Consider the following 17,579-nt stretch of genomic DNA (forward strand, 5'->3'; position numbering starts at 1 on the left):
TGTTGCTAAAACAAAAGGCAGCAAACTTCTTACTCTGCAAAGTTTAATACAATAAGTGCTTCCAGTATTCCAGATGATATCAAGCCATCCATTGATGCCTTAAATAAATCAAATAGAGAGAATTTGGGATGAAAGACAGCCTTTTGTAAGGGAATTTTTTTCCTGTGAGTGTGGTAATTGGGATAACGCTTGCTTGGAATCTGGCAGGGAAACAAATTGCTTGCAGGTCACGATCACAATGGATGTTTTCTATGAAAACAAGAAGAAAATAAACCCAAGCATCCCTTTGCTGTACTCAGAACTGCAGTAGTGAATGTGTTTATTGGTTAATGCACTTCTAAGGGCAGTTGCTTGCCTTGCTCAGACTTATTCCCCTTGCAGCTGCTGTCAAGGAGCCTCTCCTGCAATCCAGAACAGCCCCAAGTGTCCTGCCCGAGCTGAGCCCTCCTGCAAGAGGTTCAGGGGACGTTTTGGGGTGTTCTGTGCCAGGAATGGGAGTTGGTTCCTGAGCTGGGCCTCACCAGATGTTAGGTGCAGTCAAGGAGGATGTTGAACTTAAAGGTCCTTTGCACCCCAAACCATTCTGTTTGCTGGTCATCAGCAGAGAAGGAAGAGTGTACCAAGTGGCTGGTATGTGAACTGGAGCATGCAGCATTGCCCTTGGATGTAAACCCTGCACCCTGCAGTTCCTGGAATCCGTAAGGAAGTTTGAGTTAGCCCCAAGTCCTTAAGGAAGTTTGAGCTTGCCCGCTGTTATTATGCAAGCATAGCTCTATTATAGTCAAATAATGACAACAAATGATCTGCTATCCATCCCTATCCCTCAGCAATTGTGCTGAGCAGCCTGGTCCCACCCATGTGAATACTGTGTGGCTTTTCCCCATTCCTTTGTTCACGGCTCTAGTTCAGAGTTAGCTGTAAATCTTCAAAACTCATTGCAGCTGGAGGAACCCCCCAAAGGGTTCTGGAGGTCCCTCAGCCTCCTTGGAGCTCTCTCCTGCCACAGCTGGCATTTAGGGTAGGGTATCTGATGCTGCAAGGACGGGTTTGGATAGCGCCTGTCATGGCCACTGGGGAGCACTGGCTGCGGGGAGAGGTGAAACGAGGACCTCAGCTCTGAAGGGCTGTTGTGAACTTGGAGTAACTTTTTGGAAACCAGCTTTTCCTCTTCCCTCCCTAAAAAGGAGGGGAAAACATACTTGAGGTAGTTACGTGTCTCCAGCACCGTTTTCGGTCTCCAAATAGGGTGTTGTGCAATAAATGCTTTCGGGATCCAGAAGCCTCTGTGGAAGCAGGAGGGCTCCCTTTGCCAGTCCCTCGTAGGCCTGTGGCTGTGCCACTGTGTCCCCGAAGCCCTTCTCGGGGCTGGAGAGCCCCGGGTGGCTCAGGCAGCAGTGCCAGGAGGGATAAGTGCCATGGCACACCCTTCACCCTGCCCCTGGATCTGCTCCGCTGGGTCCGTGCTCTGCTGGCACCGAGCACAGCGCTCGGAGAGAGCGAGTCCTGCCTGTCCCCTGCTGCTCCTGGGGGGACAGGTGGGCTGGGGGTGTGCTGGGCTGGGCTGGATGTGTGCTGGTTGTGTCCTGGCTGTGTGCTGGGCTGGGCTGGCTGTGGGCTGGGTATGTGCCAGGTCCTCCATGGTCCTGGACTAACCAAGTTTACTGAGACTCTGAACATGATTTCAGGCCTGAGTTCCACAGGTTCTGCTGTCCCTGAGGACAGTCCCTGGCACCAAACCCAGCTGTCAGACTGGTTTCAGTACAGCCTTTGGCAAAGGGTCCTTGGCCAAGGTGTGCTGGGCTGGACAGAAGGTGACAGAACAAAGACCCCTGTGGAGTCTCGGCTGAGCAGCAAACAGAGCAGGCTGTGGAGCTGGAGCCTGACCTGCTCAGGGCTCCTGGACAGGGCTCCATCTCACCAGACCTGCCAGGGAAGCTCAGTGCTCCTTTCCAGAGGAGTCCTCGAGCTCTGAACCAAGTTGGAGCCGTGTTTGGGTTTTTTCCTTGTCACTTGTCACTCCAGGCTCTCCATTTTGCAGCTGCTCAGCGACCAATGGCCCTGCCTTTGGCCACTGTAACAGCAAACCATGGCATGACTGGTGTGTTCCTGACACTGCTCAGCAATGTTTTTGTGGGTAGAACAGCCTCGATTTCCTATCATTTCACTACCCAAGAATTTCCTCTGCCCTGACTTGCTTTCTGTCTTCTAGCAGCAAGAATGCTGTGAGGCACAGAAAGCCAAAAGAGAAATCTTGCAAGGAGTGTCTATCTAGTCCTGGTGAGCAGGATTTGCTTTTCTTCAACCAGTTTGTTGACACAGGCCTGGTTTTGGGCTTTTGGCGCTTTTTTAAAGCATGACAAATATCTCCAAACCCTTTATCTTAAGGTGATGCCAAAGTTCAGCTGCACTTCTCGGATGGGCTTGGGCATAGGTGGAGCCTGGGATAGTCAGAGCATTTGTTTCACATTATCTTACCGGATTTGGGGTTTTTGCAGTGTCTTGCATAATTTTTGAAAAGAAATCTCCTTTTATGCCGATGTAAGGAGCTGCAGCAGAGCGTGAGGAGAAGCTCCATGCCTGGGCAGGACGTGCAGTGCCCGGGCACTGGCGCCTGCTGTGTTTGGCCCTGCACAGGGGTGGGAGTGAGAGTGGCTCGGCTCTCCTCTGCTTCTGGAGGAGTGAGGAATAACACTGTCCTCCAGACAGCCTGCCTGGGCTTTCAGAGCCTCGAGGAGGTGCTGGCCCCGAGGGTCTGAGCTTGCTGGGCACTCTCTGGGGCTGTGAGCTCCTGCACTGGCACTGCCACGGGCTCCCAGTGTCAGCTTGTCCGGGGAGCTTCCTGTGCTCCTCGTGCTGCCGGCCACACTTCTCCCTGTGCCTTTCCCCTTGAGTGAATGAGCCTTTTCCAAACGAGTTTATTTAATCCAGATGTTTGTATTTTAGATAAACCACCACTTGCAGTCCCTTGCTGATACTCAGCTCCTGTTTGACTCTCCAAGATCAGAGCCAGCTAAACCCCAGCAGGTCGTGGTACCTGGCATGTGGCTCCAGAACGGGCAGGGCTGGGAGTGGTCTGTGGGAATCCTCAGTGTCTTTATCTGTCCTGGACAGCTGGCACATGACTGAGGAATCAAAACCATCCTCCGTTTGGATATTGGAGGCAGAGGGGACTATCTGGGCATGTTGAGGCAACTTTTAAGATGTATTTTTATGAACTCTGGGGGTGAGAGGTCTTTTCATTGGCTTCAAAATATTGGACAAACTGCAGGTGAAAATTGAGATGAAAATCCTAGGTGAAAGATGAGGCAGAAATAAAACAGCAGTCCTGGGGAAAAGGGAGCTGAAACAGACCACTTCCTGCACCTTGGGCTGGGTTTTTCCAGGATGAGCAGCCTTGTGTGGAGACTTAATAGTTTTGGGAAAGAAAAAATGGCATGTAAAGGCCTGTCATCTACCTTAAAATTGGCAAACATCTGTTCATTTCTAGAACATCTGTTTATAAAAACTTTGTACTTGTTAGCAACATTGTGTTTTCCAAGCAAGTGAAATATCTTTCCTGAGTGCCATCAAATAACCTTTTCCTCCTGAAAGCTGCAGCATGAGACTGAACATCAGACAAGAGCTCAGGGTGATCCAGGTGCTTCCAGGGGCTTTCAGGAGCCTGGTGCTAGAAGTGGGCCAGGTGGATGTAGGAGGGAGCAGGAGGAAGAAGGGATGCAGCATCACTGGGTTTGCCTCTGAGCAGAGATTCAGAGCCTGGAGCTGCTGGGCACAGCCTGGGTCAGCCCAAGGTGCCCATGGGTCCCTGCTGGGGAGCAGGATCTGCTCTTTTGCCTCGGTTCTTTCACTGCTGTTGTGAAAATAGGTTTTGGGAATAGGTTTTGGCAAGGACAGCCTCTTGCGAGGTGCCAAAGAGTGATTTAAATAGTGCATGATCTTGCACTGAAGGACTGTGGCAGTGCAGAGGCGTGCAGGGACTGGAGCCATGGGCAGGTACCAGCACGGGGCACCTCCACAGCCTCACCCCTGCTCTGCCAGGGCTGAGCCCTGAGCCTCTCCTGGCCAGGGAGCTGGAGGAGGATGATCCCTGTGGGTCCCTCCAGAGGCAGATATTCTGGAGTCAGGCTCTCAGTGTGTGTGCACAACTGAAGAGCCAGTCCTAGAACGAGCTCCTGTCTCGGGAGAGATTAAAGACCTTTTACAGGACCCGATCAATGGCCCCGGAAAGGCCGGGGGTTGTGAGCCCTGTGCGTGTCACAGGCCCTGATGGAAATGCAAACTGTGATGGGCAGAGTGGTCAGAAACCTGCCCAGAACCTGCCCAGCCCCGGCACTTGGCAGTGCCTCCTGGGGCTGGAGGTGCTGGGGTGTGCTGGAGGCTGGGGGAGGCCGTGTGCTCTGATCTCTGCCTGCTCGGGGCCGGAGCTGCTGAGCTGGGGTTGACGCTCCTCTGCTGCTGCCATTGCTCCTGCTGGCCTTGGCGCTGTCCTTGTTTCCCCTCAGCTCATTTTTCCAGGGAACAAGCGTGTCTTTCAGGCAGGAGCCTGACAGCTCCTGTATAAACATCCAGGCTGAGATAAATTCAGCGTCTGGTAAGATAAATTCACCTTGCCCTGGTGCCTCCTGCAGCACTTTGTTTTTGTCTCCCGCCATACCCTGCTGCGTTCCTCATGCTCAAAAAGCCATGTTTGATAAATTCATGGGGCAGGCAGTAAATAGGTTTGTTTCCCAATGATGTGGGCTCCTGGTGTGGGTTTTTGCTCGTCTTTGTCCTGTTGGGAGGTTGTTAGGATGTCTGCAGCAGTGAGCACCCAAGGATGGGTGACTTTTGTCTGTTTCCAGTGAGCAGCAAAAAGTGCAGCACAACCACAGCCCCCCACGTCACTCCACCACCACCTCTGCTCCCCAGAGCATTTCCCCACTGTATTTCCTGTTCACTATGGAAACCACCCATAAAGTCCAGTGCCAGAGGTGTGGAAACCTGCCACATTCCTGAAATACATTTGGAGAAAGACCAAGGAGGTCCAAGGTGCAGTAAAGCAAGTTTAGCATCAGGTTATAGCAGTGCACCTCCATGTCTCCAGCCTGACTTTGTGACTTGCACAGATCCATGTGCAGTACATGAACTCCATGAACTGGATCAAAATGACACCTGAGGTCTCTGTGGGTGAGGTGAAGGTGGCTGCCCAGGGTGTGAGCATGTTCCCTGAGTTTGATGGGCCAGCCCCTCCATCTTCCCTCACTTTGAAGGGAAAATCTTCACCCCACGCATCCTCAGATAAACTTGTAGCAGGGTTGCATGGATATGGTCAAATGGTGTTGGGATATTTGAGGTTTCAGGGGACACAAGGGATGGCTGAAATCACTGTCTGAAGGGCAGTGTACACTCGCAGTGCTGTCTCAGGGAGCCCCTGAGGATAAAGCCTTCCCAGCTCGGTGTCCTGCTCTTTTGCAGATGTCGGGGAGCCAGCCACAGGTGGGAAGAGGCGTGCCTTGTTTGCGCTGCAGAGGGCTGTGCACGGGCTTCGAGCCACACTCCTGGAGGTAACATTGGTCCCGTCCTGCATCCTGACTGAAATGTGCCCAGTGACAGAACATCTCGTTATTTGATACTTCTTTTCCAGTTTTTCCTCCTAAAACCACAAATTCGGGTAAATAGCCCCTGATGCCAGCAGCTGGTGGGAGCACACCAGGACAGTGCCCAGCTCAGGGCAGGAGCTGCTCCCTGCCCCAGCAGGACAGCAAAGGGGCTGTAGAATGGAATGCAGACATTCAGATGTCACTAATTAAAAGAGAATTAGTGCCCTCTGAGCTGCCTCACAAACACTGGGCTCCTCTGTGCCCCTGGGGAGCTCCCCAGGGCGCTGGGCTGGTGGTGGTGGGGCAGGGAGGCTGTAGTCCAGCTGTGCTGCTGCAGCTGGAATGCCTTGGATGCCTTCAGCTCCCACTTGTGATACCTCAGCTGTGTGAAATCCAGACTTTAAAGACTCATTTGGTGGAAGCACAACCATTTTTTTATTGACTCCATTAAATGCTGGTTGCACTCATTCTTACTCCACGATCCTGCTGAAATCCTCAGGGTTGTGTCAAGAGTTACTTTGCCCCTTTGGCTATTAGTGCTTGATGGTAGTGCTGGCCACCAGTGTCCTTAGACACTCGTCTGTGTGATTTATACCTATTATCGTTCAAATTACAGTCAATTAAGCATCAGTTCCTTCCAGCAGTCACTTTTTAAATTGCATGTAAAAATTCATAATAGGCAAGGCTAGTGCTGGTCTGTTGGAATCTGGTGAGGAGACTAATCTCCAATCTCATGATGCTTGAAGGGGTTTCCAGAGTTCAGGGGAAGCTGCAGCTCCCTCTGGGTGGGAGGCAGCAGATTTTGCATTGCCAGGACAAGGGAGAATGGCTTCCCACTGCCAGAGGGCAGGGATGGATGGGATGCTAGGAAGGAATTGTTCCCTGGCAGGGTGGGCAGCCCTGGCACAAGGTACCCAGAGCAGCAGGGGCTGCCCCTGGATCCCTGGCAGTGCCCAAGGCCAGGTTGGACACTGGGGCTTGGAGCAGCCTGGGGCAGTGGGAGGTGTCCCTGCCATGGCAGGGCTGGCACTGGATGGGCTTTAAGGTCCTCCCAACCCAACCCATTCCATCCTGAGCCTCTGTCCATGCCATAAGGCCAGGCTGTGTGTGCCCCTTGGGAGAGGCTGGCACCCCACGACTGAGCCACCGTGTGACCCCACGGCCCGGCTCACAGCCTGGGGGTGTTCTCTTGGGCACAGGAAGATCTGCAAGTCGTGCAAGTGCAGCCAGGAGGAGCACAGCCTGAGCTCGGAGCTGGACGATGACCGCAAGATCGGCCGCCTGCTCTCGGACTCCAAGTACGCCACGCTCACGGCCCGGCTCAAGGGCAGCGACGGTGTCCGCATCTACAAGAGGAACCGCATGATCGTCACCAACCCCAACATCTCGGGCAAGGACCCCACCTTCGACACCATCACCTACGAGTGGGCTCCCCCCGGGCTCACCCAGAAGCTGGTAAGGGGATCCACGGCGGGCTGGGAACAGAACTCTGCTCTGGAATAAAGCTCTCGGGGCAAAACAGGAAACCGTGGTTTGCCTCAGGGAGCAGAAATGTACGGAGCACTCGGTGTTTTGGAAAACTGTGTAAATGAGCAGAGTAGGTAGGAGAGGGGGATGGAATGCCTTTGGGTTTTATAGTTTTGTTTACATTTCTAGGAGAAGTCTTAATGGATTTTACAACTAGAAAGCTCTTAGTCTTTTGGTAAAGCCCATCTGCAGTAAAAGCATGGCTGAGGAGAGATCCCATCCCTGCTGTCCTGCAGCCCTGTGCAGCCCATGCCTGCTCCAAAGCCCCAGGTTGGATATAAGAACAACTCCTCCAGGCCTTCTGGGGGTGTCTGGGCTGGGCAAGCAGAGGAGCAGGAAGGGGTTTGGCTTCTGGGGAGCACATGGGGCTGGTGGGCAGCTGGGTGCTTGTGCCTCAGGGCTCCTCTTCTCCTGCTCTCAGGGAGCATCCCTGTGCTGCTGGAGGAGTCCTTGCCCGGAGAGTGGGCTAAGAGGCCCCATTCCCGGAGTCACTCACAGTCCCTTTGATGAAGAGCAGCAGCCCATCCCTGTTCCAGCAGCCTTGAGGAGCTTCCTGCCCCCAGGAGCAGGAGGGGAAGGGCTCCTCGTGCCCAGAGTGAGAGCCTGGTGAGAGCTGAGCTCAGTACCTGAGAGCTGCTGCCCTCAGCTCCTGCCTGCGTGGGCAGCAGCTCTGCCCGCTGCTGCTGCTGGCAGAACCACTCTCATCTCGAGCTCTGGAGCTGGGAATTTCTTCCTTACAGTTTAAGCATAATCTGGTCCAATTAAAAACAATGTTATAAAGAGAGCTCAGGGTAAAAAGGTGAGATAAGGGGTGCTGTCCTGTTCTGAGGGCTGGATCCAAAACCAAGCCCCCAGCCCAGCTCCACCTCCCTCCCATGCCTGGTTTCCATCTGGACCAGCTGTGTGGGAAGGGGTGGAAGTGGTTTTCAGCTTGTGCAAGTGTGAGCCAGCAGAGCACTTCTTGGGGGAAAGCATTTAGCTGGCTTTTCACCGTGCTGTGGTATGAAACCCTTCTGTATTCCACTGCCAGGGGTGGGCAGTGAAAGCTTCTGCTCCTCCAATGAAACAAATAGCTGAAAACTGTTGATACAAATCAACAAAAAAAGCTGCTGAAAATGCAACCAGAGACCTTTTTAAAGAAGAATTTGGGATACAGCTGTGAAAGTGCAGCCACAGCCCCCAGAGCCACAGTGGTTAATTTGGCTTAAAAGCCAGTTGTCCTGAGGGCCCTGGACAGGCTGGGTTTGGGGTGAGCTGTGTGCTGGGGATGCTTCAATTGAGGTCCTTCCCTTCCCTTCCCTTCCCTTCCCTTCCCTTCCCTTCCCTTCCCTTCCCTTCCCTTCCCTTCCCTTCCCTTCCCTTCCCTTCCCTTCCCTTCCCTTCCCTTCCCTTCCCCAAGCCCCCAGCCCAGTCCCACCCTTCTGATAGGGGAGGTTCCAAAACTTTATCAATGTTTTTGATCTCTTTATAGTGCCTGGACAGGCTGGAATATATATTGGTTCAAGTAAACAACAAGCAGGAGCTTTGGAGACAACCTTGATAAATTCTGGCTTGCAGATCAGCTTGACAAACTTTGAGGAGTAGTGTTGGATGTCAGCCACTCTCGGGATAGTTTCAAAGGGATTTGGGCCAAAAAGCTGTTAGTGCACAACTGCCTCGCTCCAGTGGTTTCCTCCTGGAGGCAGGCTGGAAACTTGGGATGGCTTTTAACCTTGTTTTGCTGAAGTGGATGGTCAATAATAGGAGGAAGTTCAGAGCATGTTCTTGTTAAGCTGTGCCTGCAGAAATCATGAAGCAGATACTTAGGTCCTTGGGGACAGTGAAAAGAACAGATCATAGAACAGCCCCAAGATCCAGTAGTGAACAGTGAAAACTAAAATGCTCTCCCTCCAAATTACCTGCACTCAGGCAACAGAGTGAAGCATGGGCCATAACAATAAGTGATAGCAGCAGATGTAGCAACTTTTACTTATTCTTCGTGGCAGTTTTTGGTGTCAGGCTGGATTTTTTTTCCCTAATCTTTTCTTGGGACACATTTTTATTGACATCTGCAGTTATAACTTTAAGCATTCCCTTGGTCAGGGAGTGAAATCTCACTGAAACCTGCCGCTGTGCAGGCTTTAAGTAAGCCTTTTAAAAAGCCTCGAGGCTTTGCTTTCCTCACTCTCAGCACAGACACTTTGTTTTGGGAATGGAGATCCTGGAGGTGGAGCAGACCAGGAGGCCCCATGTGCCCATGCTGGCCCCTTGCTCTGGTGTAAATGTTCATTAGTCTTGGCACATCAGTGGATTGAGGATTTCTCCCCCTGAGATCCCACCACGTTGCTGCTCTTCTGGAGCTCGTGCTGTCCTGGTGGTCCTGCTCACACACATCTGTTCAGTTGTTTCCTGTCCACTTGTGGGGCAGTGCCTGTGGGAGCCTGGGAGGAGCAGTCGGGGAATTTTTGTCTCTCCTGTCATTCCTCTTAGGATTCCTCACATCTGTGAAAGCTATTTGTGCACCAGATCACTGCCCAGCATCCCACAGCTCTCCAAGCAGCTCTTCCCCAGCACCACTTTCTCCCACAGGGCAACAACCTTCCATGAAACTGGACATCAAGCCCACCTTCACACAGGAGCACAATATGGCCTGTTGATGTCTGACATCCCAGTGTGCAGTGATTTTAACTTGCACCCCAAGACGTGGGGAAGAAGCCCTGCTTCCACTAAATCATTATCTGCTGCTGTTCCAAATTTCCTGTCAGGAATTCCGCCCGGCAGCACTGCTCTCTGGCCCAGACAAGCCAAGGTGGAAGGGACTTGGAAGTTTTTCCTAACATGCTGAAGAGTTCAGTGCTGTGCAGGCATTTCTGTGTTGAAAAGCTCAGCCTGAACCAGCTGATGTGCCACAAACAGTTAAATCTCTTTGCTAAGTTTTTTAAGATCGAGTTCTCAAGTGCTGACCCAGTAAGAAGCAAATCTAATGCAGCTGGATGCTGGTCTAACAGGGAATGGCAGGGAGCCAACTGGCTGCCCTGTCACTCTTCACACTACAATAGGAAAATGCCGGAGTGGGAAACTCCCTTCCCTTACTCCCGGCCAGGAGAAGTTAACTGTGCAGCCCCCGTGCGAGCACTAACCCAGCCTGAGACTGAAAGGGGTTTACTCTGCTCCTGAGGTCGTGGCCAGCTAAGTCAGAGACTTAATTTCGGGCAGTTTCTGGGCATTTCCTTTCTGTGTCACAGGGCATCAGTGACCAAACACCTTCCTTCTGCTGTGAAATCAGCAGTCAGGTGGAATTGGTCGCTGTCAGTGTCACAGACTCAACTGCTACCTGATTTTCTCCTGTATTATGATGATTTCATCAATTGATGAAGGATGGTCTTTCACTGTGAGCTGCTGTGCACACAGCCCCACGGGGCTCTGGGGTGCTCAGTGTGGCCAGTGACTCATGCCCTGCAGCTCTCCCTGTCCCAGCTCAAGAGAGCTGCTCATGGGTTTTGATGTTTATGGGTTTTCAGTCTTTTCAGCAGCTGTGTTATCAAATTTCATGGAAAAGTGTAATGGTAGTGCCAGCAAGGGAGGTGTGCTGGGATTTTTGTGCAAAGCAGGTCTGTCTGTGCTGCTTTGCTTTCCTGGGCAAACCGGGGTTTGTTTTTCAACAAACAAACAGACAAAAAGTAATCTAAAACACCATAAAAACACCCAGTCTGTTTTCTGAGGATGAAAGGCTTTACAACAGCCTGGCTACCACTGGCATCTAAGCCAGTTCAGCCTTTTACTTCTGCGCTGTGGGTGCAAACCCTTCAGAGGGAGAAGGGAGGGGATGGGCACGTTTTCTACTGCTCCGCGGCACAAGCAGAGCATCTCCGTGCCAGGCTGTGCCAGGCTGTGCTCCCTGCCACAGCAGCTCGGTGTCTCCATGCAGGCCATGCAGTACATGGAGCTGGTCCCCAAGGAGCTGCAGCCGGTGGCGGGCACGGACGGCGCCTTCCATCGCCGCCGGCGGCTGGCGCGGCAGCTCCCGCTGCACGACCAGGACCCGGCCCAGTGCCGCGGCCTCGCCGAGGGCGAGCAGCAGCTCATGCAGGAGTTCGTGAAGAAGTACAAGGCCGAGGCCCTGGGGGTCGGGGAGGTGGCCCTGCCGGGCCAGGGCGGCGGCGGGAAGGAGGAGGAGAAGCCCCAGGACAAGAGCATCGACCCCAGCAGAGCCCCCGAGTCGCCCAACGGGGCCCTGGAGAGCGCGGCCGGGCACTACGTGAGTGAGGGATGGGATGGGATGGGATGGGATGGGATGGGATGGGATGGGATGGGATGGGATGGGATGGGATGGGATGGGATGGGAGCACTGGGGCTGCTCCAGGCTCGGGGAGCCACTGGGAATAGATTTGGTCTCAACTGGAGGGGCAAAAAATCACAGCAGGCAGGGTGATCTGTGCCTTGTCCTGCTCCCAGGGGATTATCCATGCCTGCTGCAGGTGCTCGGTACATCACGATGCTTTGGAGCAGCACTGTGAGAGCCTGGAGGGCCCTCTGCTCCAGCCAGCCCTGCTGAGCACAAGGGTCCATCTGACAGGGCTGATGAGGGGCGTTCTCCTTTTCTTCATCTCCCTTTCTCTGCAGCAAAGGCCTTGCTGAGCCACCAAGGTCAGGGAATTCTCGCTGTGGGAACTGGTTTGAGCTCTGGGTTCTTGGCAGCACTGAAACACTGGGCATGACATGTCCCTGGATGATATGGGCAGTGTTTCAGTTGAAAGCTGAACTTGATGATCTTGGAGGTCTTTTCCAACCTTTACCATTCTGTGATGCAAGTCAATATTTCCAGGTAGGCTTCTTACCCAGAAAGACCAGAGATGACAGGAGGTGAAGGCTTTGTCCAATTAACAGAGCTGTGAACATGGAGATTGTGTTCCCAGGGCTGTAATCTCTCTGGGGAAATGTGAACAGCTGCCCTGGGTCCCTGGGCATACAAATACATTTCCACAGAGAAATGGCTGAAATTCCTCAACACCCTTTTAGATTTATGTTCCCCCAGTGCTGTCTGGAGTGGCTGCTGAACAGATGCTTATCATAAAATATGGTGAGTGGAAATACCTTGTCCTGGTCCTTGTGAGGGTGACTTGCAGCAGAGGATTTAAAGCTGAAAAAGCAAATGGTGTCAAAGTGTTTTTAAGAGGAGATTCTTTCCTGCCATTCCTGCACTGAGGTTGTACATGAAAGAGCAGTTTTCATTTTCAGTCCATATTGGGTAATGTCTCCCCTCTGCCATGGTCTGTTAACGTACTTCAGACTTTGAATCCAGTGACATAGTAAGGATTTTCACTATTGCAACAAAACACTGAATTTTAAGATAAAAAATAGCCAAAAAAGGAAGGTTTCCTTTAAACATATCAATAAGTCATCCTAGCAATGAGGGTTTACTCAAACTGCGAGTTTGTCCTTTCAAATAAATAAATACATAACTGTGATGTTTTTCTCCTTACTTTGAAGCATCATTTCTCTCAAGGCACCAGCTGAAAAACGGAACAGCTTTCACAGCAGTGGCAGATCCACTGGGACAGCCACACTGTGCAGCCCAGGGCACGGCAGACCCAGGGAGGGCTGGGGCCACTGGCCCTGCTGGCCACAGAGCTCGTCTGCCTCCACATCCCTGCTGCAAGTCTGTCCCACGAGATGAGTGTTCTCCACAGAGCGCAGAATCCTGATCCCCCCTCTCCCCCCAGAACTGGGAACTCCTCTGGTGTTACGAGGTTTGATTCCTGCCCTGGAATCAAATCAAACCCTGAGGCAGTTGATCCAAATTAATCATTGTTCCCAGAAGCTTGAGGCCAGCAATGCAGGGAGTGCTCAGAGATCTGGTGGTGTCCGGGAGCTCCTTCCCTGGGAGCTGGCACTGCCGAGCTGGAGCTGGGGATGAGCAAGATGGGAATGCTTAAGAGAACAGGACACTTCTTTGGCCAACACCTCTGGTAATTCAGCTAATAAAGTCTTCATTCCTCTGCCTGCATGATGGAGATGTAAAAGGAGCACCAAGCTGTAATCCCACCTCAAATGTGAAGGATCACCTCTTTGTAGTGTGTAAATAGCAGGATATGGAGGTTATACAATGCTTGGGAAAAGCCCCGTGAATAGATTTTCCCTGTGAATATTTTCCATAGAAAGAAACGGCAAAATAAGTTGTTTTTTTAACAGTTCTTGCTGGCAAGAAACTTGAGCTCGGGGTTGGAAACTGCTGTGTTTGTTCTTGCTTTAGATCCTGCAAGATAAGCAGGGCTGGGCTGCTGGGTCTGTGGCTTCTTGGGGCTGGCAGGGCAGAGGCAGCTGCAGGGTCTGGCTCTGGGGCTGACCCCAAATCTGCTGCCTCAGGGAGATGTCGGGGGCCTAGGGAAAGGCCTCGGTCCGGTGTGATGGGTGCAGACCCCTCGGTGCCCTCTGTCCGTTCTGCCCTCGGCGGCTCTGCCAGCTGCTCCGTGCTGTGCTCCTTCAGCCAGACCAGGCGCGCCACGGCTGTGCTCCGTGCCGAGCTTCCCCGCCACTGACTGGGCTGGCAGTGCTCAGGAGTGTGTCCGAAGCCCTCCGTGGTGGCAGGAGCAGTGTCAGCACACTGTCCCCTTCCAGCTGCACGGAGCAGCCGAGCCAGGAAACACTCTGTGTCTCGCTGCCTCTGCTCCTCAGCCCGGGTTTCTGGGAACGCGGGCAGTGCCCAGCGGCGTGGCACAACGCGCCAAGGGCGCCGGGGAAGGCACTGAAAACCCCCCTGAGGCAGGGAGGAGGCCATGGGCAAACGCCTGGGGTGCAGGACGATGGGTGACCCCACAGAGAGGGCCACCTGCGGGGTGCAGAGGTGCCGTGGCCTCCCCTGTGTGACAGGAGGGCAAGGAAACTCGATTGGTGCAAAGAGCAGTGTGCCAGCACTCCCGTGTGAGCCGGGGCAAGGGGCTAGCAGTGCTGGGAATTGTCCCTTTTCTATCCCTGCCCCATCCCTATGGCCTCCTGCAGCTCAGGCACTGTTAGTTTATTGCTGGTGAGAAATCCTGGCTTTGTGTCTCCTCTCCTCTTGAGCAGCTTGGGCGAGTGCAAGGTGCCTCTGCCCATGGCAGGGGGTCAGAACTGGGTGATCTTGAAGGTGCCTTCCAACCCAAACCCTTTTATTGTTCTGTTATTATATGACTTAAATTGGGGTGTTTGTAAATTCTCATCACAGGGCCATTCCCAGTCCCTGACCCTGTGCCACCTGGAGCGTGCTGGAGGGGGACACTGCTGTGTAACTACAGCCCGTGTGACACACAGGCTGCTCCCAGCTTCAGTGGGAATTGGAACAACATCCTGCCAGCCTCTGAGTGGAGCTTTACGGCTGGCTCTTCACTAATCACAGGATTGCTCTGCAGGCACAGATAAAGAGCAGACCTTGTTGGTCTGGTGTATAATGTGCATGGATGCCATTAATCTTGAGATTAATCACGTCTAATTCTGGCTCTTTGGCCTGTTAGAAATAGAAAACACTTGCTGAAATCTGTGGAGTGACAACTCAGTTAGGCACAGACAGAAAACAGTGAGAAAAGACCAAAGTTCCTGATCTCTTTTCAAATTTACATCTTTGATGTGCTGCACTCCTGCACTGTAGGAAGTCTTAACTTTTCCTTTGAAAACCTATGGATTTTGGTGAAGGTTTTAGTTTGGGAGGGGTCCCAAAGGCCCCTCAGAAATGAGCTACCAGCACTGTACTCCCCTGTGCCAGCCCGCTGACCGTGCCTCTCCCGTGCAGCGCTGCGAGAGCTGCCAGCAGCCGGTGCCCGGGGACTGCCCCGTGGTGTACGCCGACCGCGCCGGCTACTCCCGCCAGTGGCACCCGGCCTGCTTCGTGTGCTGCCGCTGCGCCGAGCCCCTCGTCGACCTCATCTACTTCTGGAAGAGCGGGGCCGCCTGGTGCGGGCGCCACTACTGCGAGAGCCTCCGGCCCCGCTGCGCCGGCTGCGACGAGGTAGGGACCGGCCAAGGCTGTGATCCTTGTCCAGGGCACACAGTGACCAGAGACCTTGTGACCCCCCTGTGCCATGGTGGGCAGTGACCAGAGTGCCTGTGACCCCCCTGTGTCAGGGCACAGAGTTACCAGAGTCCCTGTGATCCCCCTGTGCCAGGGTGGGCAGTGACCAAAGTCCTGCGATCCCCTGTGCCAGGGCACAGAGTTACCAGAGTCCCTGTGATCCCCTGTGCCAGGGTACAGAGTTACCAGAGTCCCTGTGATCCCCCTGTGCCAGGGTGGGCAGTGACCAGAGTCCTGTGATCCCCTGTGCCAGGGTACAGAGTGACCAGAGTGCCTGTGACCCCTCTGTGTCAGGGCACAGAGTTACCAGAGTCCCTGTGATCCCCCTGTGCCAGGGTGGGCAGTGACCAAAGTCCTGCGATCCCCTGTGCCAGGGCACAGAGTGACCAGAGTCCTGTGATCCCCTGTGCCATGGTGGGCAGTGACCAGAGTCCCTGTGACCCCCCTGTGCCAGGGTGGGCAGTGACCAGAGTCCTTGTGACCCCCCTGTGCCATGGTGGGCAGTGACCAGAGTGCCTGTGACCCCCCTGTGCCAGGGTGGGCAGTGAGCAGAGTCCTGTGATCCCCTGTGCCAGGGTACAGAGTGACCAGAGTGCCTGTGACCCCCCTGTGTCAGGGCACAGAGTTACCAGAGTCCCTGTGATCCCCCTGTGCCAGGGTGGGCAGTGACCAAAGTCCTGCGATCCCCTGTGCCAGGGCACAGAGTGACCAGAGTCCTGTGATCCCCTGTGCCATGGTGGGCAGTGACCAGAGTCCCTGTGATCCCCCTGTGCCAGGGTACAGAGTGACCAGAGTGCCTGTGACCCCCCTGTGTCAGGGCACAGAGTTACCAGAGTCCCTGTGACCCCGCTGTGCCATGGTGGGCAGTGACCAGAGTCCCTGTGACCCCCCTGTGCCAGGGTGGGGACCAGCTGCAGACCCTCTCATCCCCCCTGTGCTGGGTGGGAACCAGCAGTGGCCATCTGCTCCTGCTAGTGCCAGCCTCAGTCAGGGCTTCTGAGCAGCCTGGGCTGCTGGAAGGTGTCCCTGCCCATGGCAGGGGGTGGGACAAGGTGACCTTTACAGGTCCCTTCCAACCCGAACCATCCTGGGATTATTCTGTGTACCCATTCCTGATGGGCTTGGTGGGAGGTGTGGGGTGGTTCTTCCTTCTCCTGCCATGCTCCAGCTTGCTGAGGTGGTGGAAATAAGCAGTTGTCTGTCTGTCTGTCTGTCTGTCGGTCTGTCTGTCCCGCAGATCATCTTCTCGGAGGACTTCCAGCAGGTGGAAGGGCTGGCCTGGCACAACAAGCACTTTGCCTGCCTGGAGTGCGAGATGCTGCTGACGGGCAAACCCTTCGCCCTGGCCAACGCCAGCCTCCTGTGCACCACCTGCAGCCAGAGCAGGGTCTGAGCCGGGGCCCCATGGGCTCCCCAGGGTCCCACCAGGACTGGGGGCATTTGGAAATACAGGAGAAGGGGAAGGTTAAAAAATTGAAGAGTCTGACTATTCACTTGCAAGCAACTCCACGTGGCCTTGCATCCAGCACAGCGTGAGGAAAGTATTTCCTGGGGGTCCTCTTGGATCTGCCAGGGAGCCCTTGTGCCCACAGGTGGGAGGTGCACGGTGTACCTGGCCAGGAGGAACTGGAAAGGAGGGGCTGGGCTGGGCTGTGCTGGTTTTTATCAAGTCTGTCCAACCTTCTTATGACTAAGATCTTGCAATAGTCGTTTGGAAATAACACATCTCAACAGTAACTTCTGGCATACTAAACCTACAGTTGTGGTCAAAAACAAGGGGTGTTTGTGGTTTTTAAATCCTTACTGGAATTAGGCTAACAGGCTGCTGCCACTGTGCCAAGGCAGTGGGTTTGAGGAATTTGATCGACTTGCTGAAAGCAGATGATATAAAATTGCAGCCACACGCAGCTGGGGCTTTGTCCTGTGCAACGATGCAAAACCAAGGAGTGGGCACACAGGGCAAGGGGTTCACCCTGGTGAGAGGGGCAGGGCAGGCTCTGCCTGCTCAGTGGCTGACTCAGCCCGTGGAGCTGCCACCCTGGAACTGGAATGTAAAGAATTTTGTGGAAAACAGCTTTACAGCCTCAGCTGTCTTGGGGGGCAGAATGTGTGTGTGTCCCTGAGATGCTGCAATGTCACTTTTTCCCTGCAATGCTTCAGTGATCGTTCCAAGTGCCAGGGAGCTGCACCTTCCCCTGGGAGCTCCTTGCCCTGGGCTCTGCCCTGCTCCTTGTCCCACAGTTCTGCCGTTGCCTCGCAGGTCTGGCACTATCCCAGGGGGTGGCACGGAGTCCCTGCTGGTGTTTATTGTTCCCTACATCAAGTGATGCTTCTGATACTCACTGAAAACATCAGGCAGTCCAGGCTGGCAGTGTCTGTGCTCAATCTGCTCCGTTACACTGAGTATCTCTGTGATTTGCCAGAGAGCTGGAATGTTTTCTCGCTGAGGT

At 53.9% G+C, this 17,579-nt stretch overlaps 1 protein-coding gene across 1 annotated transcript; it reads left to right on the forward strand.

The window, feature by feature from the left end:
* The first annotated feature begins 2,138 nt into the window (after nt 1–2,138).
* LMCD1 (LIM and cysteine rich domains 1) lies at nt 2,139–16,905 on the forward strand. The gene is made up of 6 exons (XM_068202365.1): nt 2,139–2,277; nt 5,455–5,543; nt 6,779–7,034; nt 11,014–11,343; nt 14,851–15,066; nt 16,367–16,905. The coding sequence occupies exons 2-6, from the start codon at nt 5,455–5,457 to the stop codon at nt 16,520–16,522; spliced, it is 1,047 nt and encodes a 348-aa protein (XP_068058466.1). The 5' UTR covers nt 2,139–2,277; the 3' UTR covers nt 16,523–16,905.
* The last annotated feature ends 674 nt before the right edge of the window (nt 16,906–17,579 follow it).

The sequence above is a fragment of the Anomalospiza imberbis genome, chromosome 11, assembly GCF_031753505.1.
Source record: "Anomalospiza imberbis isolate Cuckoo-Finch-1a 21T00152 chromosome 11, ASM3175350v1, whole genome shotgun sequence".
In the NCBI taxonomy this organism is placed as follows: Eukaryota; Metazoa; Chordata; class Aves; order Passeriformes; family Viduidae; genus Anomalospiza; species Anomalospiza imberbis.

Coding starts and splice junctions, on each gene's coding strand:
- LMCD1 (XM_068202365.1), top strand. CDS start 5,455: ATGTCGGGGAGCCAGCCACAGGTGGGAAGAGGCGTGCCTTGTTTGCGC. Junction 5,544..6,778: donor TTCGAGCCACACTCCTGGAG/GTAACATTGGTC, acceptor TCTTGGGCACAG/GAAGATCTGCAAGTCGTGCA. Junction 11,344..14,850: donor AGAGCGCGGCCGGGCACTAC/GTGAGTGAGGGA, acceptor TCTCCCGTGCAG/CGCTGCGAGAGCTGCCAGCA.